This window comes from Mesoplodon densirostris, chromosome 1 (assembly GCF_025265405.1).
Source record: "Mesoplodon densirostris isolate mMesDen1 chromosome 1, mMesDen1 primary haplotype, whole genome shotgun sequence".
Taxonomy (NCBI): Eukaryota; Metazoa; Chordata; class Mammalia; order Artiodactyla; family Ziphiidae; genus Mesoplodon; species Mesoplodon densirostris.
The window spans coordinates 28,275,283-28,299,616 of NC_082661.1; the positions used below are offsets into that span (position 1 = coordinate 28,275,283).

A 24,334-nucleotide genomic window follows, 5' to 3' on the forward strand; every position below is an offset into this window, starting at 1 on the left:
TATTGCATACGCTGGCATGACACTTTCCAGCGGTGGCTCAGATGTCCCCCTGCCTGGGCAGGGGCCCAGGGTGGCAACTCGGTCTGGGTGTGGCCCTTCTGCTGCCGACCCTCAGTCCATGGGTGCCCAGCTCTCCTTCCTTCTGAACCCTGGGACCAGGGGTGGGCAGGTAGAGCCATGCTGGGCTTCACGCCCCCCAATCTCCACTGCCTTTCATCTTCTATTTCAAACAGACAAACATGAAATTACTTCTACAGATTAAAGGGGAGAGCTCCTCAGTCATTCCTGAAGGCCTCACTAATGGAGGGGGCAGGGCCCCTAAATCTGGAAGGAGGGAGAACTGTGGAGCAAAATAGCCCTGACCCAGTGGACGAGACAGACAGAGACAGAAAGAATATGACCCCAGGCCCTCTCAGGGCTCTGGCTTGCCCAGGGGTGGTGAATCATGGCTGGTGGCCCATCTGGAAAGGTGGGCCTTCTTGGGAGCTGAGGTTAGTGATCTCTAGGAGATGCTGATCTGGGGAGAAGGCTTTCTGTCTGATCCCTCAGCACACAGAGGAGGAAGTGCTTCTCTTGGAAGGAGGCTGGGGACACAGGTCCTGACTTAAGGCCTACCGCCCGCCCCCCGCCCTGACTGGAGAACAACAGTACTCTCGCTGGGGGTCACCACACTGCCCAGGACTCGTGGGCAGAGTTGGGCAGAAAAGAACCCACAGCCTCCTCCTTTACTCCTTCAGGGAAGATGGCGGCTCCAGTGAGGAGAAGGGAGGTTGAGGGTCAGAGAGTCTGTGTGAGGTAGGACTGGAGCTAAGGTCCACGTTCATACATGTGGCTGGTGGCCTCATCTGCCTCAAGCTCTCTGGTGAAACTGGCCTGGGCCGAAGCTGGGCTGGTGAGACCACAAAGTCCTCCCTAACCCGTGCCGGGGCCTCTCACCTGGGTGTCCCTGTGAAGTGTCCACAGCCCAGTTTCTCCCGTCACGTCACGGGGGAGAGCCCAGCATCTCTTGGGTGAAGCTGAGGGATTTGGCCTGGAGCGTGTCCCCTCCTTCATTCCCGCGTTATTCTGCAGAAACTCACCGCTTCTATCCGTCCCCTAGCCACAGGAATTAGCGGGTACACTTGATGTTGAGGGGTTGTTGCTAGGGCCAGGAGGCCCCCCTACGTGGTTGCTAGGGGTCTGGCATCGGGGCGAGGGGTCTGCCCACTGCCGCGGTCACGGAGGGAATTACACAGTCACAAAGAAATTGTTCTTCTCGGTAATCTGCTCTCGGCCACCGAGAGGGGCAAGGGTGGGGGGAGCAAGCTGGAGCCCAGCAGGCTGGTGGCTGTGATCACAGAGGCGTGCTAGCCCCGGGCCGGGGGCCAGCCGGGCCAGGAACACCAGGGACCAGCCTGCTAAGCTGCTTTCTCAGCGATTTCTCTCCCCAGACACAAAGGTGTTTACTTGTTTTAACATCTCCTGGGACTCCCCTTCTCCCTTTGTGTGGTCTTTATCCCCAGTGAGGTTTGAGCCCCAGATTACAGGCAGGAATTAAGGCATTGGACTCAGGCAGCGCAGAACCGCATGACCTGTGGGATCAAGGCGTATAAAGTAACCAAGTGTGTGTGTGTGTGTGTGTGTGTGTGAGGGGGGCCGACCCCTTCAGCAAGGCCCATTCATCGTCCCGAGGAGGAGTGGCTGGGCGGCAAGCAGCCAGCGTGCAGGTGTGATGGAGGGGCTGCTGGTGGCTGACTAAGGCCTTCAGCTGGGGGAGAGGCAGGCACTGGGAAGCGGGGAGAGGGGTGGGAGTCTAGGGCATCTCCTCCTTTGGCCTCCCTCCTAAGGGAATCTGATTCTAGCTCAGGAAGGAGAGCTGCATTTCCCCAGAAACTGATGCCATTTGATGGGCCGGGGTGGGACAGGCTCTCATCCTCTACCCTGCCTCTCTTCCCAGTGGGCAGCTGACGACGCACCTGGGCGGTGACTTTCCCCCAGGGGCGGGGGTGCTGGACGTCATGTACGAGTCCCCTTCCACACTCCTGTCCTGTGGTTACGACACCTACGTTCGCTACTGGGACCTCCGAGCCAGTGTCCGGTGAGTGTGCCGGGCAGGAGGACAGGTGGTGAGAACGCCACGCCAGTCCTGGCCCTCCCTCCAGTCCTGGCGGGCCCAAAGGAGAGGGACAGAGACTCTGTATCAGGGGCTGGTAGAGAGCAGCTGACAAGGTCAGATCAAGCTTAGACTCCCCACCTTGGCGGCCCTGGCCTTGTGACCCAGGAGACCATAGCCACGAGGCCCTGATAAGAGCCTCGGGAGCCATCAGGGTGCTGTCTCTCAGCATTCTGTCCCAGCTTTCTCGAGGCCTTTCTTGCCTCTTAAGTCTGGTGACACACATCAGCCATGTGATGCGCAAATGAGACATAAACCTGCCTGGGGCCAGGGACTTGCTGAGAAAGAGATCTTTACTGAGGAGGCTTTCCCCCATTAAGTCTGGTTTTAAAGGAATTTGGTGATTCGGCATCTCTTTCTCCCAGCCAGAGTGGCTCCCTAAGGCCTCTGGGGAAGCTGGGGTGGAGGTGGAGGGCACCCCCAAACCTCCCCCTGCATTACCTCCTCCCGGACAGGAAGTGTGTCATGGAGTGGGAAGAGCCCCACGACAGCACGCTGTACTGCCTGCAGACGGACGGAAACCACCTGCTGGCCACTGGCTCCTCCTACTACGGTGTCGTGCGACTGTGGGACCGGCGCCAAAGGGCGTGCCTACATGTAAGCATCCTGCCCACCGCAGGCCTCCTGGATGCCAGGACTTGTTATTGGGGGCTGCGCTGGGAGCGGATGTGCCTGGAGGGGGTGGGAGGAAGCCTACAGTGGCCCCTGTCCCCCGGCACTGGGCCTGGGAATCCTGGGTTTGGGCTCCCCCAGCTCCCGGTGGGGACACTCTCGCCACTCCTGTCCCTCCCGTGCAGGCCTTCCCTCTGACGTCGACGCCCCTCAGCAGTCCTGTGTACTGCCTGCGCTTCACCACCAGGCACCTCTACGCTGCGCTGTCTTATAACCTCCATGGCCTGGACTTTCAAACGCCGTGACAGGGCCACTCCAGCCTGTGGGCCAGAGAAGCCAGCTACTCAGGGACCTCTGCTGCCTGCAGGGTGCAGTGATACCTCCTCCCCGGCCCCGCCTGTGTTCCTAGACCTGTGACCATGGTACTCAGGCACCTTAAGATAAAGGCTGCTGACTCCTGGGCACTGGGGTTACCCAGGGGTGCAGTGCCTCTCAGGAACCAGGTGGAAAGAAGGGACCTGCTGCTGCTCAGCTGAACTTAGCCGGGCCTCGCTTCCCTGTTGGCCAGAGCAAGGATCTGGCCTGGGGAGAGAGGCCCACCCCTTCTTAGAGCCGGGCCAGCTCACCACAAGAGTGAGGTGAGGTGCTCCAGCCTTCCCAGTTGGTCCCTTCCTGCCCCTTCCCTGGAAGGAGAGGGGAGGCTGCCAATATGCTGTGACACCAGCCTCCACCTCAGTCAGACCCCACCCCTGACCAGGCTCTTGGGCTGGGGACTCATTCCTGGGGTATTGTGTGGCCTGGTCTTGCTTTGAAATCAAGAAAGGACAAAGGGAACCCCAAAATTTTGAATGAGTTCTGAGCCAGCCCAACCTCAGGCTAGCTGTTGAGACATGCTAAAATGTTCATTTTGTAGAAATAAAGCTTGATTGTTCACAGATCTGGTTCCTCACTGGCTGGCAAGACCCCAGGGAAAAGGAACAACAGATTTAAACTTGGGGTTGGGCATGCTAGGGAAGGGTAAGATCTTGTGGCTCAGTGTCTCAAAGAACAAACGTTTCTTTTCTTCAGGAAAACCTCTCATTAACCCCTCCACCCCTTTGGCCCTGGTGGTTGGGCGGGTGTCGCCTGTGGGGTATGGAAGGGGACTGTGGAAAGGCTCCTGGCTGCTAAGCTGCTGTCCGCCTGCAGTGACCTCCTTCACCCTACCCAGCGCTCCACAATGCTGCAACCCTTAGGCTGGCTTTACACCCACAGCGTCTTAATATCCTGGGCTGTTTCCAGGTTTTCTGCAGTTTAAAAACTTCTTCCTCACTCACCCTTCACTTAGGGTCTACAAGGTAAGGTAGCACGGGGCCCTTCCAGCCTGGTTTTCCTCTGAGTTTATGCAAACAGGTTGGGGAAGATGCCCTGTCCTGCTGGGGTCAGGTTCCCTGATCCACTTCTCCATCTAAGAACCATACCTCCCTTTATGTGGAAGGTTCTATATTGAAGGTCCCTAGGCTAGAGGAGAAGGAAATGTCATCACCAGCACCCTCCCTGGGGGCAGAAGCATCAGAGGTGGACAAGAGGGCAGGGCACCCACAGTGACTCAGAATTACTTTACTCAGGAGAGAAGACCATGACTCAGGGGCTAGGAGTGCCCTGAGGCCCAGTTCTTACAGAGCCTGGACAGCTCCTGGGAGAAAAGAGGCTGCCCCTGTGCCGGAAAGGCCCAAGCCTTGAAGTCTCAGAGGCCTCTACGGGAAGAGCCTCACCCACACTCAGCGCTGGAAGTGCAGGCCTCGGGGGTCCGCTACTGAGTCTTGCAGTCCCCGTCACTGCTGTGTGCTGTCTTCACCTTCTTCAGCTCCTTCTGGAGCTCTGACTCGGCTACTAGGACCTCCTTTGGCTTCTGGTACTGTGGGTGGACCCAAGGACAGGACATGATTCAGTCACATCACCCCTCCCTTCTCTCCCTACTCTCTCTCCCTTCTCTCTCTCTTCTCTCTCTCTCTCCCTTCTCTTTCTCTCTACAATCTCTCTCTCTCCCCTCTCCCTCTCTCGCTTCTCTCTCCCTTCTCTCTCCCTCTCTCTCCCTTCTCTCTCCCTACTCTCTCTCTCTCTCCTCTCTCTCTCCCCCGACTCTCTCTCCCTTCTCTCTCCCTACTCTCTCTCCCCGCCTCCCTACTCTCTCTCCCCCGACTCTCTCTCTCCCCCCTACTCTCTCTCCCCCAACTCACTCTCTCCCTTCTCTCTCCCTTCTCCCTCTCTCCCGACTCTCTCTCCCTTCTCTCTCTCTCTCCCTACTCTCTCCCTTCTCTCTCTCCCTTCTCTCTCCCTACTCTCTCTCTCTCTCTCCCCCCCCGACTCTCTCTCTCCCTTCTCTCCCTACTCTCTCTCTCTCCCCCGACTCTCTCTCTCCCTTCTCTCCCTACTCTCTCTCCCCCTACTCTCTCTCTCTCTCTCTACTCTCTCTCCCGACTCTCTCTCTCCCCCTACTCTCTCTCTCCCTTCTCTCCCTACACTCTCTCCCTCGACTCTCTCCCTCCCTCCCTCTCTCTCCCCCACTCTCTCTCCCACTCTCTCTCCCTTCTCTCTCACTACTCTCTCTCTCCCCCCCGACTCTCTCTCTCCCTTCTCTCCCTACTCTCTCTCCCCCTACTCTCTCTCTCTCTCTACTCTCTCTCCCGACTCTCTCTCTCCCCCGACTCTCTCTCTCCCCCGACTCTCTCTCTCCCTTCTCTCCCTACTCTCTCTCTCCCCCGACTCTCTCTCTCCCTTCTCTCCCTACTCTCTCTCCCCCTACTTTCTCTCTCTCCCCCTACTCTCTCTCCCTCGACTCTCTCTCTCTCCCGTCTCTCTCCCTTCTCTCTCTCCCGACTCTCTATCATCTCCCTTCTCTCTCTCTCCCCCTACTCTCTCTCCCCCTACTCTCTCTCCCCCTACTCTCTCTCTCCCCCTACTCTCTCTCCCTCGACTCTCTCTCTCTCCCGTCTCTCTCTCTCCCTTCTCTCTCCCTTCTCTCTCTCCCGACTCTCTCTCTCCCCCTACTCTCTCTCTCCCCCGACTCTCTCTCCCTTCTCTCCCTACTCTCTCTCTCCCCCGACTCTCTCTCTCCCTTCTCTCCCTACTCTCTCTCCCCCTACTCTCTCTCTCTCCCGACTCTCTCTCTCCCCCTACTCTCTCTCTCCCCCGACTCTCTCTCCCTTCTCTCCCTACTCTCTCTCTCCCCCGACTCTCTCTCTCCCTACTCTCTCTCCCTCTCTCCCTCTCTCTCCCTTCTCTCTCCCCCTACTCTGTCTGCCTACTCTTCTCTCTCTCTCCCTACTCCCTCTCTCCCTACTCCCTCTCCCTTCTCTCTCCCTCTCTCCCCCTTCTCTCTCTCTCCCTCTCTCCCTTCTCTCTCTCTCTCCCCCTACTCTGTCTGCCTACTCTTCTCTCTCTCTCCCTACTCCCTCTCTCCCTTCTCTCTCTCTCCCTGCTCTCTCCCTTCTCTCTCTCTCTCTCCCTACTCTCTCTCTCCCTCTCTCCCCATACTCTCTCTCTCTCCCTACTCTCTCTCTCTCCCTTCTCTCTCTCTCTCCCTCTCTCTCTCTCTCTCCCCCTACTCTCTCTCTCTCTCTTCTCTCTCTCTCTCTCTCTCTCTCTCTCTCTCTCTCTCGGCCCCTTCTACCCGCTTTATTCTAAGATGAGGAAATTGAGGCCTACAAGGTTGAATGATTTGCTCAAGGTCACATGGCTGGGTAGGGGTAGGCCTTTGGATCATCTAGAACCCCAGTTCTGTGGATTTACCCCTCCCCATCACCCTCTGTCCTTTTCCAGCGATGATTTTAAAATCAGCCTCCTCCTGAGCCCTCACTGGCTCACGCCATGCTGAGGCAGACAGGCCTGTTTTCTAGCAAGCACAGCCCAGGAGTATCTGGGGCTGGAACTGAGGACTCCCGTAGGATGGGAAGTGGGCAGGGGAAGAAGGAGCCCTTCCCTGACATAGTGGCCAAGAAGCCTGAATGACTCTTACGGAGATGACGAGGGTGCAGTTGGCATGAGCGAAGCTCAGCGAGGAATCATCCAGAGGTAGCTGATACCTGTCTAGGTCAGGTATTGAGAACTTCTTGTAGTACCTGTGGGGACACCAAGAGGCCATGAGAACACCCAACAAAGTGACCCCAACAGTTGGGCATCAGGCCTTCTGACGCCAAACTTCTATACAATTCTCCCCACACAGCCAAAGAGGAAGAAGGGAAGCCAGTTAGAACGCCAGTACTTTAAAGCTTAGTGGTCCTGGAAGAAAAAGAATGAAAGGCCTTATGGCCAGTCCAGCAATGGAACAGGGCCAGTCGTACTTCCTTGATTAGACCAGGGGTCAGAGTGACTCACACTTCAGGGTCAGTCCTCCCAAAGACACGTGGAGGAGCCTCCTGGAACACACAATTGGCTCAGGCGGGCCCTACCTCCTCAGCACCCGAAGAAAATGGGGTGTGTGTGCTAACAAGAAACAGAATAAGGGCATCTAGGGCTGTCCTTGAAAGCTGGGGACTGACAGTTGGCACTTACATGGCACTTTACTGAGGACCTCAGCTACCTTTTCCTCCTTTGGGGTCTTTCAAGGCCTTGTTAGCCTGACTCTACTTGTAGGCCAGAGAGGGGAGTACATCCAGAAGGAGAAATATCCCTAAGAGAACAAGCCATGTGACTCATCAAGGAAGCTGGGTCTCTGGGGCTCTGGACTACTTTGCTGGGCCTGAGACCCCACTCCTCCATTTTCACATACCACACTCGGTCCCCCCTCATCGGCAGGTGACAGTCCAGAAATTAATGATCCCTTTTAGTAAAAAAACAAAACAACCCTGGGACTTCCCTGGCAGTCCAGTGGTTATACTGCCCGCTTCCGATACAGGGGGCACGGGTTCGATCCCTGGTCAGGGGACTAAGATCCCACATGCCGTGCGGCACAGCCAAAAAACTAAAAAACAAAACAAAAAACAAACGCAGATAGCAACATCCAACCCATAATGTCTGTAATTTGACCTCCTTTGCCAAAGAGGAAACTCAGGCTCAGAGAGGTGAAATATCTCGCCTGGCTTCACAGCCAGTTGTCAGTGGAGTCAGGATTAAAGTTCCCTGATCCTGGTCTGGTGCTTATTACACTGGAGCACTAGCAATAGGACTGTTTGTTTGGCATTTTCCTTGGTGGAAGTATGACCTAGGCTCTGGCCAGTGGCTACCAGGCCTATCACCTGGGCATGGCATCCCTGCTGCTGCTGCAAGGGTATGTGGGCTGGGCAGGGAAACGCTGCAGACAGGTACAGACAAACTCAAGTGAGGGGCCTGGAGAGGATAGGGCTTTTAATATGTCAGAGGGGCCTGGTCGTTGTGGCAGGTACCCCCAGTCCACTTCAAAAGCCCTGATGCCCTGGGGACTCAAGAGAGTTGACATCAATGCAAGCACTCTGCCCTGCTCTCCCTGCCCAAATCCCTCAGTTTAGTGAAGGCTCTCAGGGCCCCTATCCTCCAGGTTCCTCACTGTCCGCCAAGGTGCTGGGACCCGTGGCAGGAAAAGAATGTTTACTTAAAGCCTGACAGTTCAAAAGGAGTGGGGGCTGGGGGATCCTAATGGCACCACAAGTTTGCTTTATTTTCCAAACTCTGCCCCAGGGAAAGGTGATCCATCTGCCTACAAACCGGGGTGGAATGTCGGCTTCATCCTCTTCCTAGCCAGCCCAGGCTGAGGGCTCTTTCTGGGGCCTCTGGTCTGGCCAGCAAAGGTGGCAGACACTGATAATAGGGAGGGAGTCAAAGGTTAAACAGCAGAGATTAGATGAACACAAAGGCTTGTTAGGAAGTGTTAACATCTTCCCTGCAAACATACACAAGAAGCAGAACCGGGAGAGAAGCAGCCGGGCACACACAGCTCAGCCGAACCCAGGGGGCCTGTGTAAGGCCTTGCTGCGCGCAGAACGTGGGGACATCCTTTCTGCCTACCTGGCTATGTGCCGGGGAGGGGGGACAGGGACACACCTGTGTACTCTCAGAGGGGCACTGTCAAGGCACATTCCCCAGGCAGGGGTAGTAGGACTGGAAAAAGAGTCCCAGGGCTTGGTCTCAACAGCAATGACAAGATCAAAGGGAACTTGAGTTGCATGACTTAGCCCAGCTTCCCTGTTCTACTCCCATCACCTCTCACGAGGTGGGGGGATGGAGGCAGAATAGGTCTGGAGGCTCAGCTCTGTTATGAGTCTATTCTAGTGGATTTAGTTTATTGGCTGAGGTTAAACCATTTTCCTCAGGGGCTTCTGATGGGCAGTCTTCAAGGGAGTATGGGGCATCTGCTTTCTCTCCTCAGGGAGCAGCCCACACTCCCTTATCTCCATCCCTGGCCTTGGGGTTTGCCCTGAGAAGAACCATGCTTCACTTTCTCACCAGCACCTGGACCAGAGAGGGACCCACTGTGCTTCTGGAAAAGTCCAAATGCTCAGCCTCAGGCAGTCCTAGGTAGGCAGCAAACATTTCTTAGGCGTCAACTGTGTCCCAGACCTTGAGCTATGAGCTGGGGATTTAAGGATGAAGAAGAAACAGGCCATATCGCTGCCCGAGGAGACCCTGTGTTTCTGCTGAAAGCTAAGCCTTTATAGTGTGGTGGACTTTTCGCTGATGCACAACAACCCCCATTCTCACCTGCCTTCACTGTCCTTGGTCTCAGCCACACAGTGAAAGGTGACATTTATGAATGCTAAATCTGTGCCAGGCCCTGTTCAACACATATTGAATCCTCAAAACAACCCTCCCAGGTTGGTTGCTTCTGTTATCCTCTTTTACAGAAGAGTAAACCGAGGCACAGGAAAGTTAGGTATCTTGCCCAAGTCATAAAACTGGTAAAGGGAGATACCCTTATTACAGTGATAATCCCCCCAATCTCCTGACGCCCCCCCCCATCGCTCTACATTCTCACCTCAAAGTAACAGACTACCTTGTCTAGGTTCCCTGCGTCTGTCCAAGGAGGGGGCAGATATGCGGGGGTGGTCTCCCCCAGAACCCAGCCACCCTGCAGGTCTCCTGGGCACTCCCTCTAACACAGAGTGGGCTTCCTTTCTGAATGTAAAAGTGTCCAAAAGATGTATGTGGAAGCAAAGGCTCTCAGGAGGACTCCTGGCCCTGTCCTGTGACTCTGGACAGGCCACTTAACTTCTGGGCCTCAGTTTCTTCCTCCAAATTCCTTTCTAAAAATAAAGGAGCTGCCCTAGATGAACTTTAAGTCACTGTCAAAGGGACCGGAACAGGCCAACTCTACCTCTCTCAAGACTGCCGAAAGGACAGCTCCTTCACTTTGGCGATTTCAGAAATGATCCACTGCACCCTATTGCTCTCTCTCTGCTGTCTCCCCATCCCAATTCCCAGTCCTTTCCCAACCCATTCTCCCTTTTAGTGAACTGAGAAAGGGCACAAGAGGCCAGGCCTTTAGAGGGAGACTCTGGAGGAGGCTGAAAGTAGAAGCAGGATGGCTGTGGAGTCACATGGGCCACGCCCCTCACACCTCCAGTGGGTGCTGCGCACACCTGCACACAGGCTCGGCCAGAGTGGTCGAGAGAAGCCTCTAGCCAGTCCGTCCCTTAGAAAATCAGCCGGCAAATCTCCCCTTCTTTCTTAAACATCAACACTCCAGGCAAACTGGTCACCCCTGCCTACAGTAGCCCCTCGTAGAGAGTCACAGGGCACATTCACATACTAAAGGCACTCAGAAGTGCTACCAAAGTGAGTTTCCTAAAGTTATTTGACCACAGAATCCTCTTTTCTAGAGATGCCTATTAACACTCCCACAGTGTTAGTATTACCGATGTCAAATCAGCCAAGCTCTCCTCAGGTTCTAATTTTCAAAGAATTGTTGAGGGCCTGCTTCAGACCGGGCATGGGGCTGAGTATACATATACGATTTCATAATTCCCAAATAATCTGTGACATACGTATGAGTATTCTCCTATGATATATGAGGAACCCTTGCCCCAAATGCTATGGGTAATACGTGGCAGAGGCCAGATTCAAGAGGACATCTTCCTACTCCACATCCTAGCTCATTCCACTTATAGCTGCCAGCTTCTAGGCTGAGGCTAAGAACCTTCTTTCTGCACAAACACTCTTATTGGGAATAGATGGTGCCACAATGGGATCCTGGAAAAGCACTTTCTTCCTTTCCTGATTCATCCCTTGCTATTACCTGGGGCCAAGGACATAATACACTGGAATCAATTCCTTCAAGAGAAATGGCCAACCCAGTTATTCAGAGACAAGGCAGGTATAGACAAAGGAACTCTGGCTTTTACTGGTAACCATAATCCAGAATATCAGAATTGGGGCAGGCATGGAACCTCCAGATGAAGGAAGTCAAATCAGAAAAGCCACAGTGTGATGGAAACTGAAGACGCCTGGGCACTGAAACCATGACTAACTATCCCTTCAGTAAGTCAGTTCATCATGCTGACTTTATAGATACATAATCATTCATATATAGCACAAGAATAAAAATACATACCCTGTCCACCACTGGATGGTGTGATGATCAGAAAACAGGTTTTTAAAGTATCTTGAAAAAGTTGAACACTGCTCAAAGGAATAGCTATTGAGTTCTGTATATTTAGGGGCAGTAAAGGTATAGGACATCTTCTACTCCAGGTAGAAGATGAAAACGCCACTAGGCTCAGGAAGAGCCTGTTAGGGGTTTAGCAGCCTCTCTCACCTTCCTCCCAGCAGAGGATCCTGAGGAAGGCTGTGCTGAGCCAGGCTGGGCCACTGAACCTGAGATCTCATTGTAGGCTCTGACGTGGGCACTCACATACTCCTCTCCCCTCTTTGGGAATCCAATCCCGGCCCTGCTCCCTCTGGGGCACTACTCCCATCCCACCTGGCCTTACCCATCAATTCAAAGAAGTCTCCCCCTGCCCTGGGCGCTGGAGTGGGCCTCTGGCCACGGAGCGCCTGGCCAAGAGCGCCACCTATGGCTGAATACGCACAGGAGATGGGACCCAGAGGATCTGCCTGCAGATGAATTTTTTGGTGAGCTAGCTAGCCTCTCTCTTCTCACTCCCTGGTAATCACATTTCTGCTGGATATCTGTATTCGACAGTGACCTCTGGGGGACAAAAGGGAGGCAGCAGCCAGCCCCACAAACCGCTGGGCTGCAGATTCAAGTGCTATCAGAGGCACTTCTGTTCCTAGTTTGGACCCAGGGCCTCTTACGCCTGGGAATGGTTGCTGAAGCACGGAGTTTGTTTTCCTAAAGGCAATTTCTCTGTTGTCTGAAATTGCTAAATTCCACTTTAGGCACTGACTCCTGTTAATGATGAGAACAATAACAGGAATAAACTGTCTTTTATCTGAGGGCCTCAAAGTGCTTTATAAATGCAAATCCTTATTATTATGACTTTGTATGTATAGACAAGGCCCACTTCAGGGGCTGCTGGCTGCGTGTACAGCAATAATCCTGAAATTAATTCATTCATCTCTACCCCTTCCCCACCACTTAACCCTGCCAAAGTGAGAGGGTGTGGGGGCCACAGAGGAGGGCAGAACCCAGGGCTGCACCAGGGGAGCCTGGGAGGCACGCTGCTTCCCCATGGGCATCATGGACCTTGAGGGAGATGGGACGGGAGGCTGGCACCACACCACCTGAGGAGATGGACAAATAGCTGGGTCCTCCTTACTGCTTGTAAACCAGTGGATGGATGGGGACACCTCTGGCCTAAGCTTAGCACCCCATGAGACATGTTGGGTGGCTTCACAGTCTATGGACCAGTAACTCATAAAACCTCCCATCTCAATGCCCCAAATCTATTTCATGGGAGTCGGTCCATTCTGCAATCCCTCTGACTCAGGTCACGACCGAGTCATCACAGGGCTCTTCTCTTCACCTGTGATCAGTCCGAGCTCTAGAAACCCAAACGAGCTCAATGCATTTCCAAGATGATCAGCCCAGAAGCAGCCCTGCCAGGATCAGATCTCCACTTTGGTCACCTTCTGTCCCCTCAACCCCACATTTTTCCTTCCCCTAGCAGACCATGAGAAGAGGAGCAAAAGGAAGCCTCGTAACCCCTTTGAAACGTAATGCAAGAGACTTCACGCAAGAGACTTCCAAGAGGCCAAAGCACCGGCTCACTGTCCCTCAGTTCAGGGAGGGATAGGTTTGCTGCTCCCAGACCAGTACTTTAAAGTTCGGTAACTGCCACCTCAGACAGGTGCACCTTCCAGGTCATGGCTCCCTGCCAGCTCCAACAGTGATGTTACCAAGCCAAGTTCATCATGGACTGGATCCAGCCAGAGGTCAAGGCACAATAACCTTACAGCAGAACCACTTAAGTTCACAAGGCAATGGCCGGGTGACTCCCTCATCCTCATTCATCCAACAAATATTTATTGAGCCCCAGTCTGTGCCAAGTACTGGGCCAGATACTCATTGTTCAAATTTCCCTGCCCTGGTGGAACTGATTACAATATTCAAGCTGGTCCTGCAGAGAGAAAGCCCTGCAGCTTTTAGCACCTACCACAGGGCTTTAGTGAAGCCCTCCTGCCTCCCTCAGAGCTGGACAGCAGGCTTCTCTGCCCCCTGAGGTGGGGAGCCATCTGAGCCTAACCTCGGGTCAACCCCCACCCCCACCTGGCTCATACACAAGCAGGCAGGTGCCCACCATGCCACTTACTTTTTGTTGGTTGTTCTGACGACAACACAGCGCTCCTTCTGGTCCACACAGACACTGTAGATATCCTTAGGGTACGGGAGGTTTCGAATTCGCCACCGGAAACTCAGCTTGGTGTCCTTGCGCATGAAGATGGGCTGCAGAAGGCAAAGCCAACTTGAGGACTATTCTTGGAGGGGGGTGGGAAAGGATGGCTCCCCCCTCCACAAAGCTCTGTCAAGGGACACAATGGGAGACCCTCAGCTCTTCCCCACAGCTCCCCTCTGATACTGCCATTGCTGTGACATTCTAGGCCTGGAGCCCTCGCCCTGGGATGACTAAGCCAAAACCCTTCGGGTACTCATTCAAGCAAACATTTCTAGAGCACTGTGTCCAGGTGGGTACACTGGAGATGAGGAGGTGTACAACATGGCACCTGCCCCCGAGGGCCAGCAGCCCACTACCCCGGCCTCCCCAAGACACCTGACGGACAGACGTACATTGGAATTGCTTTCCGCGATGAGTTCAGGCCCCAGGCCCCCTGCTCCTGGGAGTGCTGGCTCTCCCACCTCAATCCGCCACTGGCCCAAGGCGCCCAGGGCACTCTTCACACGCCACTTCCTCACTGAGGAGAGAAGGAAGCAGTGGGTTATGGGGAAGAAAGGCACTCTGCTTCTTTCTGCTGAATCATCGATATCACATTAGGTAACGTAACTGGACGGGATAAAAGTGGGAGCTACAGGCTTTTACACTGGCTTTATCCATCTGAGCAGGGACCTCACAACCTCTGAAATCTCAGGAGAGTATTTCAGTATTAGACAACTTGTAAAGCCCATATCATGGGTGCCCAGACAAAAGGAATTAGAACAAAGCTCTGAAAGGCGCCAAGTGGAGTTTAGAAACCCCCAGGTGTGACTTCATGCAAAGGGAAGATGTGAATGTTAGGAAAAGGGTAGCTACGAGTAACAGGGAAAATGTGGATCCCCAAAAATGTGACATGCATTTTTCCCTCTAAAAATGGGCAGAGGAAAAATGAATTAAGAGGGTGAAAGCTGATAGGCAGATTTGTCTCATGATTCAGAAAGCCCAAATACAGAAATTCACTCATCTCAGGTGCACATGGCTTAAAACAAAAGCCCCAGAGTTGTATTTACAGGAAATTTTAGGTACACACCATATTTTAAATGCATTATTTATAAAAAGATCTAATGTACATTTTTTTGTAGAGTGGAATCATCCTTTTATAATGCAAATAATCATCTCTATTTTACAACCCAGATGTTTGCATAAGATTTTTTTTTTCAATTAAGCCACACACTTTATGGAAATTCTAAGTGAAAAGACTAGTTCAGTGACACTAACTGAAAGCCCCTGCTGGGGTGCTCAGGGACCCTGCTCAGCCCTGTCACAGTGACTGCTGTCAGCACGCCCACGGCCACAGGGGGTTTTCCCGAGTGCGACCCCTCCGTTCCTTCCCTGCCCGCAGCAACGGGGGTCTCCCAGGTGGCAGTCCCAGCGTTGCTCCAGGCCAGCAGCCTTCCTGAAGCTGCTGTGAGGAGCTAAACAGCTCAGAAAGTGCCTGGCGTCCTGTCGCAGTTGCTCCTTTTTCTGGGCCGGGGGGTGAGAGCTGCAATGCGATTCTCAGGATGGGTTTCTTTGAGACCTTCTGGGCAGCTGTGCCAAACCCAAACACCCTCACTGCTCTAAGTAAGGCACACAAGCTGAACACAACAGTATGCTGCACAATTCGAATTTTCCCTTTAATATGTGCTTTTATAAGGTCTGGTGCCTTCTGCAGTGTGATTTTATTACGTCTCAGGGCCAAAATCTCTCCCTAGAAACACATTTCCAAGTTTACAATGCAAATTAATAAGGAAGAGTAAAACTTGGAAATATGCTTTAAAGGCAACTTTTTTCTTTTTCTCACAAATACTTCTTCTCTCTTAAGTGAATGGACTGTGACCAGAAGTATATCCAAATCTGTTCATGTAATACTTCGCTTAACTGGAAGCCAGCCTTCTGGGTTGCAGTGTTCACAGTTGCAAATTCAGAAGCGACAAATGCCTCTAAGTGGCGGTTTCCTGTGACAAGGCCCATGTATCTCACTCTTTATTGTAGGAAAGATCACTCCCAGATTCTCACTCAGACATGTATAAAATGCTACGTGTAGAATAAGGCAGGAAATTATTTTTTTCCCAGGCATACTGACAACAGCATGATGGTATAGCTCACATCAAGGGCAGTGACAGAACTAAAAAGGATGTGGGACCCTTTGGTGTGAGGACAAACAAACACCCTTAGACTCTGACGGGACCACGATATAACAGAACACAGTCATCACAGAGTTTAAAGGTGAGGTTCCTTTAGAAAGCATCTAGTCCAATACCTGTATTTTTCAAATGGGAAACAGCATTTCCTCCCTGCCTGCTCCCTTGCCACCACTCTCCAGGGGAGAGTATGAAGAATTACCAAGGCTCAGAAAGATACACTAACTTGCAAAAACCACAGCTAAAATTCAGGTCTCCTAACTTCAAGACCAGAATTTGAATCATTAGTAAAAGGCTAACTTGTATTCTATAAACATTCAATAAGCGTATATGATATTTTAAAAGGTTCACTTTTTTTAAAAAAAGTAGCTCTATTTCTTTTTTATATTTTAGCATTTAAAGGAAAAACTTCAATTATCTGAAAATGTATTGATAATTTATGAAAAACACCTAACTATCTGGGGCTGGATAAGTGAGGCGTCCTGTAATCATGGACCCTGTTAAATCATGTGTCCAGAGGCACGATGCCAGTGTGGCCAGGAGAGGCAATTCTGATACCAGGATTTCCTGTCTACTCTTTTATCCATGGAATACTGGGTTTGGAACAGAAACCTTCCCAAGGAGTACCCTAAGGAGGAGGAAAGTCAGCTACTGGTTTCCTTACTGCTGACCTCGAAAGCCACTCAGGTCACAGAAATTTGGCCCCTTGGCTGTTTTGCCTTTTTCTTTTTCTTTTTCTAACACCTTGGAATTAAATTCTTTGTTAGAATATGAAGAAAGTCTCCATATTCATTCCCTTGTGAGGTAAGATCCAACAAATGAATCGGTGACGCCCTTGTTATTTCTCCCATGGACGTGGGCATGAATGCACATATGCAAATACATTTTGTCTTGTCTTTCTTGTCCTGTCTTTGTTCCTGAACTCAAGGACAGCTCCTGCGGCAACAGAAGACTGTTTCCACCTGCTGTCACTCTGATGTGATTACATGTTAAACCCAAACTGGTGTGTGCAAGGCAGCTCCCTGGGACGCTGTCATATCTTCCCAGCTGAGCCAGGGCCAGTCCTTGGAAAGGAGACTTTCAATGACCCTGTAAAGGGTCTGATGGGGAATATATGAAGGAGGCAGCGCCTGGGGCCTTTTTCCTAAGTCAGCAGGAAGCAGGCTGATGTCCCAGACTGCTGAAAGGAGGCCCCATCTTTCAGGTGGGCTAGAAAGTGGAGGTCCTAAAGGCCTCTTTCCCCAGAGCTCCAAGCCCTGGCCCACTTCCAATGTGGATAATTACATTCCCCTTTCCTAAGTACTCCCTGCAGCTTAAACTGGATGCAGGATTCTTCTTTTCTGCCCTAAAACACTGCAACATTGCTATGTGGCTATTAAACAGCTGCCACGTCCCATCCCTGAGGAGGCTGAAGGGAATCGAGTGGGTCATTTATAAAGCCGGTGAAGTGCTTGGGGATGAAAGTGCTCAATATCCTCCAAATGCAGCCTGGGGTGGTTAGGCTGGCGGTCAAATACCAAAGCAGATTAAGCCGGTAATCCGAATGTAATCGCTGGGGGATGGCCTGCCCTTCAGCCTCTGCCCCCCTGGACATGCTGTGTTCTTCTAGGGCTGGTTTGATGTTCCGATCATTGTTATGGGGCCCTTCAGTTTTTTCCTCTATGAATACACATACAGCATTCACTGTGGGGGGTGGGAATGAATAGCATTGAGAGGGTCGAAAAAAAATATGACACTACTATGCTTATTAACACCGACCGGAAGAGCTCCGACCCAGACAGATGTACTGTTGGTAATTCTCTCTGTAAATTACTTTCTGGGTTTTTCGGACAGAAAACCAGTTTGGCCAATTATCCAATTTGTACAATTAGCTGAAAAAATGGAAACTATTCCCATTTACACCCACAAAAACCCCGTCCATATTTTGCTTCAAAGAATGCGCAAATGAAAGTCAGTTCAGGTCCTGGGATTATTTATACTTAAAAATGAAAAACAAACAGTATTTTGCAAGCTGGTGGAGGTGGGGTGGGGTGGTTGGAGATGGGTAAGAAAAGGATCAGCTGTTCAAAGGGCCCAGTGGTTTGAGTGGGGTGTTCCCTGCCGCCCATCTCTGTCCTGCTCCCTCCAGCCCCTACCCGGGTCATTCTGGGGAGAACAAGATTTAGTAAGAAAAGAAAACAGGATTAAATAACCTCAACTCCCAACAGAATGTTCTTGTGGATTAAAGCATGGGTTCTTCATCAGATAGACCCAGGCTTAAATCCTAGCTCTGTAACTAACCAGCTGTGTGATTCTGAGCAAGGTGCTTGTCCTCTTGAAGCTTCCATTTTTCCCGACTGTTCAATGAAGACAGCAGTGTGGCTACCACACTGGGCTGTAATGTGGTTGGTTCGTGTAAACCACTTAGCATGACGCCCAATAAAAGTTACGGTATTGCTATCATTAGGTAAACTTTAGTCAGACAACGTTTTCCTATGAACCTCCATTTCTACTTTTAAGAAAAAGGAGTTTGGAGGCCACTGTCTATTCTCCACCTGCCAAGAGGGAAAATGACAAGTTCATGTGCGATGCTACAAATGAAGGGACCTGGACTTTTTTTCATTTTAATTTCATGTCCAAGCACAACTAAGAGGCCTTGGGTTTTATTTGTTTGTTTTTACAGCCACAGCCCCGACAGCTGTATTATTTGCTCTGTGTGGAGAAGAGAGGTGATGCTGGAGGCTGGGGGAGAAGAGCTGCCGCTAGTCCCCGGCCTGGTGATGGTGGTGGTCAGCCCACGTGACCTCTGCTTTCATAAGCTCACCCCTGTTAGACATTCCAAGGCTGTCACCCCCTGGGAGCGCTATAAATTACAATGGTTTGTGAGGATATTACTACTGTACTGGTTTCCACCAAATCAGTGTCATATGCTAAACACATCAAGATTTTTAATAGCACCAGACTAAACCAATTGGGACTGGAACCCAAGCAGCTCATAATAAGACAGGATCAACACTTCACTCTGCAGCTGAACATGCACAGGACACATATTTTAAGACTGGAGACTAAGAGAATGCAAACCAGTGTAATCCGTGTTGTCGGTTCTAGACATTTATGAGCTGTCAGAAAAAGGGAAAAAGAAATTCCCTCGCCAATACTACCTGTCGATCAGGCCCAGGAAGAAATTAAAGTCAAGAATAATGACACGAAAATAACCCAGCCCATGATTCCATCATTGGTCTTAGCGTTTCAGGTGAAATTTAATAAAGAGACCAACTCCCACTGCTGACAGCCTCAGGCCCTGGGTCAGAGAACCAGCCACCTAGCTGTGGGAAGTTGGTTAATGCTGATGTGCTTACCTGAGAACAGAGAATGAACAAATCAAATAATTCCCAGAAATCTGAGCTACGGCCCCTATTCATGAGCGTATTCTTAGAGGAAAAGGGCTGCAGGAATGAAAGTGACAATGCTGCAAAATCACCATTTCTACCTCCTACTCCCTTTGATTCAGACCTTCTCCAAAACGAGGGACATATTTAATAGAGCCACTTCTGAGGCAAGGTCAAAAGCTGCGCCACTGATACTTGTTTGTTCCCGATGTGGCTTCAGAAAACAAAACAAAAAATAGGCAAAAAAACTGCAGGGAAAGCCTGCCCTTACCACTACTCAGCCTTCAAGGCTTACTTCCAATTCCACCTTCTCTGTAAAGCTTTTTCCCAATGGTTTCTTTACATGCCCATTCCCACCTTAGAAGAATTACTCACGCTCTCATTTGTCTGGGGGTGGAGTGAGGTTTACTGGTCAAGCGGACGCCCATTCCATCTCTGGTGTCCAGCCCTGACCTCAGATTATTTTCAGGAACAGTCTTGCCTCAAGGGCTTCAGTCTCCCTGAGCTTCCATATGTGGTGCTGGGATCCTCCCTGAAGCCTCAGCTATGCGTGTTTACCTGTGCTTAGGTCACCCCAAGTGTTCCTAAGGGTCCGCTGGGGGCCCCGTCACTTACCAAGTAGTTCACTTGTCTTCTCATTATATTCTTCGGCCATTTCCTTCCCATCTGGGAACAAATAGTGCACCTTCCTTCTCCCTAGGCACAAAACAGAGGGTGTCTTACCCCTGAGCCTCCTCTTGCCTTGGGCCTTGCAGGTCAAGAAATCTACCTGGGAAACACTAATAGCCTTGGGCATGTTAAATAACCTTCCCAGAGCCTCCCACGGACTCCTTGCCAACCATCGCCCACCACCACTTTAGGACGTGTCCTGGGACTCACTTCCTTTCTAAGCTTTCTCTGAACATGTCTTTACTCTGCTGATTCTTCTACCAGCAATAGCTCCAAACTTCTTCCCAACTGCTGAACTCCTCCTTGCCCTTCAAAATCCAGCTCAAATGTCACTTCCACTGTGAAATCTTCCTAAACTATCACCCCTAACCACCTTGGCAAAATTCATCACTTGTTTGTTTATGCCTCCCTGGTGCTTTATTCATATCCACAGTGGAGCATTTATCACATACTATACTTTTAAAAGCATCTGTTTCAAGAATGATATCATATTTATCTTTCTCTCCCCAGTTCCTTAAACCAAGCCTATGTGCTCAGGATCTTGAACTGGGTTTCCCGACCAAGGCCTCCCTCCAGCCATGCCCTCGCTCTGCCTTCTTCTGTACATCTCTAGGCCATCCCTAACACACAGCCATACGTTAGTCCCCGTGTGTTTTCCTTACAGCGTTTACCTTGGTATGACTTTTACATGTATTTGTGTGATTTTTGGATTATTGCCTGTCTCTTCTACTAAGGTAAGAGGGGTTTTATCCCCCCTACCTATGGTTTCCCTATCACTTAGTATAGTATTTGGCATATTTTAGGAGCTCAACTAAATACTGATTGAGAGAGTGAATGAACATTGCTTCACCTTTCATTGAAAGAACAGAAGAACCCAATGGCGTCTCTTAGACCAGCTCTTCCACCTATGTAATATAATACTAAGCATTTTCTTAAAAGTGGCTATATAATCTCCCCTATTTTTACAGATAGGTAAGTAGATATAGGTAGGCTCCTCAGTGAGACTAATAACAATACCAATGCCCAGTAGACAGGTACCTAACGTATGCTTGATGAATATAGTCCCAAGGCCCTTAACCAGCTAAAGGAGTCACTAGCCAAAACTTGCAACTGTTATCTGATCTACCAAGGCCTTTCACTGTCCATTCACTCCTCTGAGACATAGTTCCCTTGAGTCATTCCGAATTTGTATTCTGGGGAAACTCACCCCCAAATTTGCAGGGCCTCTCAGTAGGCCCCTAGGTTACACCACCCTTACTCATTTGTTTGGCTCATAGAGCTGTAAGAGGTTGTCCTGTCAGGACAACCTGACAGGACAGGGGTATAAGGTGCTCCGTGTGAGTAGCTGAGGGTATAAGGTGCTCCGTGTGAGTAGCTGAGGGTGTCTGGTCTGACTCTCTTCTCCCCTGGAGTCCAGTCTTAAGTGCAGGCAGGATGCAGTGCTTACTATGGGCCAGGCACTTTACACGTTTTATTGCATTTATTCTCACAATAATCCTATGTGCCTCCAGTACTTGTATTTCACAAGTAAGGAAAATTGAGGATTAAAGGTCATGTAACTTGTCCAAGGTCATAAAGCTAGGAAATGACAGCCCAGGCTTAAACTCATTTGAGGCCAAAGTTGATCCTGTAATAACCATACTAGGATATCTGTATGGCTTTAAGGTTATAAGGATGAACAATGTTCCAAGGGTTTATTGTTCATGTTTCTAGTGAATTACCTGTTTAGGCCTTAGCCTATTTTATTTGGGTATTCATCTTTTTCTTACTAATCTGATTGAACTTTGTATATATTAAGCACGTGTCATATATGTTGCAAATGTTCTCAGTTTTAATTGCCCTTTAACTACGTTTAAGGTGGGTTTTCCCAAACAAGTGTTTAATTTTTATATACTCAATTGTTTTTTCCTTTGTGGTTATTATCCAGAAGTTGTGCTTAGAATATCTTCCCGTACCCAAGATTCTATGTGTACATATGTGTACATATGTACACATAGAATGTGTACATATTCTATGTGTACATATGTATGTGAATATAAAAAATTTTAAGTTTCTTACTATGATATTTTGGTGAAAGAAAAAAATATATATGTATGAGTTTGTATGCATGGAAAAAATATGGAAGCTTCTGTATGGAAATGTCAATTGTGATTATCTCTGCATGGTAGGATTACCAGTGACTTGTTTATTTATTTTTCTTATTTCCACAATGAACATAAACTATTTATGAAGAAGTGTATTGGGTTCTCATTAGCAACAGAAGTGATTCTTGGCGGGAAGTTAGTAGCATCCTACGCCCACTCACATACACATTAGGAGGGTAAGTCTACAGGAGAGGTTTGACAAGGCATATACACACCTTTGGCTTTTTTTGTTTGTTTTCTTTCTTTTGATTTTGGTTTGGTGGGGGGACTAACAATGTTGTTTTGTGATGTTACTCACAAAAAAACTTAACGAAGTCCTGACTGATGAAATATTTGTTTAAACACTGTCCTTTGACCAAAGGAAGTGAAAGCAGGGACTAGAATAGATATTTTGTACTCCCATGTTCACAGCAGTAATTATTCACAATAAAAAAAGTGGAAGCAACCCAAGTGTCCATCGACACACTGGTGGATAAACAAAATATGGTATATAAATACAATGGAAGAATGTTATTCAGACCTTAAAAAGGGAGGAAGTCAAAATTTCCTCAAGCGACATGTGACATTTCCTCATTCCCACATGTGACAACATGGATGAAGTTTGAAGACATTATGCTAAGTGAAATAAGCCAGTCACAAAAGAATAAATATTGTATACTCCACTTATATGAGGTTCCTGCTGTAATCAAATTCATAAAGGCAGAAAGTAGAATGATGATTACCAGGGGCTGAGGATAAGGAGGCTGGGGAGTTAGTGTTTAATGAGTATAGAGTTTCAGCTGAAGATGAAAACGTTTTGGAGATGGATGGTGGTGATGGTGGCATAACAATGTGAATGTACTTAATGCCACAAAACTGTACACTTAAAAAAGGCTAAAATGGTAAATTTATGTTATGTACTTCTTACAATAAAAACAAAACCCCACTGTCCTATGAGATAATGTTCAGAATCTTTGGTTTGGCATAGGAGATCCATCACAACATACCTCAATTTATCTGCAATCTCTCCTCATTTTCCACCATTTCCCCTCATCGCTTGAGAAAAGCGTCCTTTTATTCACTCTTGCATCCTAGCACCAAGTACCTGACACAGTGTAGGGAGATATTATGACTGGGTGAATGCTTCGGCCTCACTAAATGTTTTGTTATGCCCCTAGTAATCAGCCATATACTTTCACACCTCTGTGCCTTTACACGTGAGTCATTCTTCCTGGAATAACTATCCTCTCTTCTCCACTTAGCAAACACCTATTCATCCTTTAGGACCCATAAACATCACCTCTTCTGTCAGGTCCTCCTTCAAAGAGATAATCATTTTCACCTCTGTGCTCTCATAGTATTTTATAGAAGAGTCCAACCTCTATTTAACACACACGCTTTTGTTTATTTACATTTTTTTCCTGACCACTATGTGAACTCCTGGGACATGTCTTTTTCTTTCTATCTGCTCTAGCACACAACCTGACACACAGTAAAAAGCATCCCTAAATACTGCATGAATAAATGAGCAAATGACCAGCTGACTTCAATTTCCACGCTTTCTTGACTGGCCTCTGCCTGTGGATGTCAGTCCCTGCTGGTTTCCTGAAAGCTACAGGAATCCAGACCGAATTCATTCTGGCTGCCAAGTGAGTCCAGGAAGGGACCCTGAAGCACTGGCCAGTCCTAGGGTGGAAGAAAGTCAGAACTCCATCCATACCTCTGTGCCCACCTCTTCCAGGACCAGCACGAGGTGGGGGTAGGGGGTTGCTTTGTCTCCTCTAAAGACCCAGGGAACATTTAGAGGTTCACTTACAAACATAACATTACAGCTGGAAAGGACCTCAGAGACAACACAGGTAATCCATCCACCTCATTTTACAGATGAGGAAAATGAGGTTCAAACAAGTAAAGAGGCCGACTGGGAAGCCCACGGTAAATTAAAGGCAGAGTCGTTAACTAGAACCCAGGTGTCCTGCCTCTCTATGATACCAGCCTGCTTTCAGCAACAGATGACTGACTGGGGGAGCTGGGGCCGATCTAAAATCCTGGATTTCAGTTTCCTCTTCTGTAAAATGGGGTCAAAACCAACCACCTCTCAGGCAGCGGTGAGAAGCAAATGACGGTGAACGTGAAAAGAATTATTATTTATTAGTAACAGAACTCAGAGCGGAGCCAGGAAACTAGGGTGTCCAGAGACGTGTGTTCCAGTCACCTCATCTCTCTGGGCCTCAGTTTCCTCATCTGCAAATGCAGTAACTGCCCTAGGCGGAGGCCGCGACCTTCCAGCCCTGCCGTCCTGGGCTGAGGCCCTTTCCGGAGGCGCCAGAGCGGAGGGCCGGACGCTGGGGGAAAGGACGAGGGTGCTCGCGGGGTGCCTCGAGTTACCGTCCTGCAGCAGCGCCGTCTTCTCTGCCGCCCGCAGACTCTCCAGCCAACCCGTCCCCGCCATCTTCACTCAGCCCAGCCGCATGCCCGGCCGCTGCCATGGCAACCGTTCCGC

General features: G+C 50.0%; 2 protein-coding genes across 4 annotated transcripts in view; one reads left to right on the plus strand and one right to left on the minus strand.

Moving 5' to 3' along the window:
- The window catches only part of FBXW4 (F-box and WD repeat domain containing 4), an 85,269-nt gene extending 81,570 nt beyond the window's left edge, over positions 1-3,699 (plus strand). For both annotated transcript variants that reach the window (XM_060107134.1, XM_060107057.1), the window contains 3 exons: positions 1,937-2,077; positions 2,608-2,749; positions 2,950-3,699. In XM_060107134.1, the coding sequence (XP_059963117.1) occupies positions 1,937-2,077; positions 2,608-2,749; positions 2,950-3,069 (403 nt within the window). In that variant the 3' untranslated portion in view covers positions 3,070-3,699. The remainder of the gene's footprint in view (positions 1-1,936; positions 2,078-2,607; positions 2,750-2,949) is intronic.
- Positions 3,700-4,348: 649 nt separating this feature from the next.
- DPCD (deleted in primary ciliary dyskinesia homolog (mouse)) lies at positions 4,349-24,322 on the minus strand. Of its 2 annotated transcripts, XM_060100522.1 has the most exons (6): positions 24,220-24,322; positions 19,655-19,735; positions 13,905-14,029; positions 13,429-13,562; positions 6,762-6,864; positions 4,349-4,661 (listed from the first exon to the last, which is right to left on the minus strand). In XM_060100522.1, exons 1-6 carry the CDS (start codon positions 24,281-24,283, stop codon positions 4,557-4,559), a joined length of 612 nt encoding a protein of 203 aa, XP_059956505.1. In that variant the 5' UTR covers positions 24,284-24,322; the 3' UTR covers positions 4,349-4,556. The 2 variants fall into 2 exon arrangements, with proteins under 2 accessions (XP_059956505.1, XP_059956498.1); XM_060100515.1 differs by lacking the exon at positions 4,349-4,661 and having other exon boundaries at positions 6,639-6,864.
- Positions 24,323-24,334: the final 12 nt, after the last annotated feature.

Bases quoted from the DNA above. Each gene is read 5' to 3' on its own strand.
- DPCD (XM_060100515.1), bottom strand. From the start codon at position 24,283: ATGGCGGGGACGGGTTGGCTGGAGAGTCTGCGGGCGGCAGAGAAGACG. The intron at 19,736-24,219 runs GTAACTCGAGGC...TTTTGTGCCTAG, and splicing joins GACGGCGCTGCTGCAGGACG to GGAGAAGGAAGGTGCACTAT. The intron at 6,865-13,428 runs GTAAGTGGCATG...GTGTCCCCACAG, and splicing joins GTCAGAACAACCAACAAAAA to GTACTACAAGAAGTTCTCAA.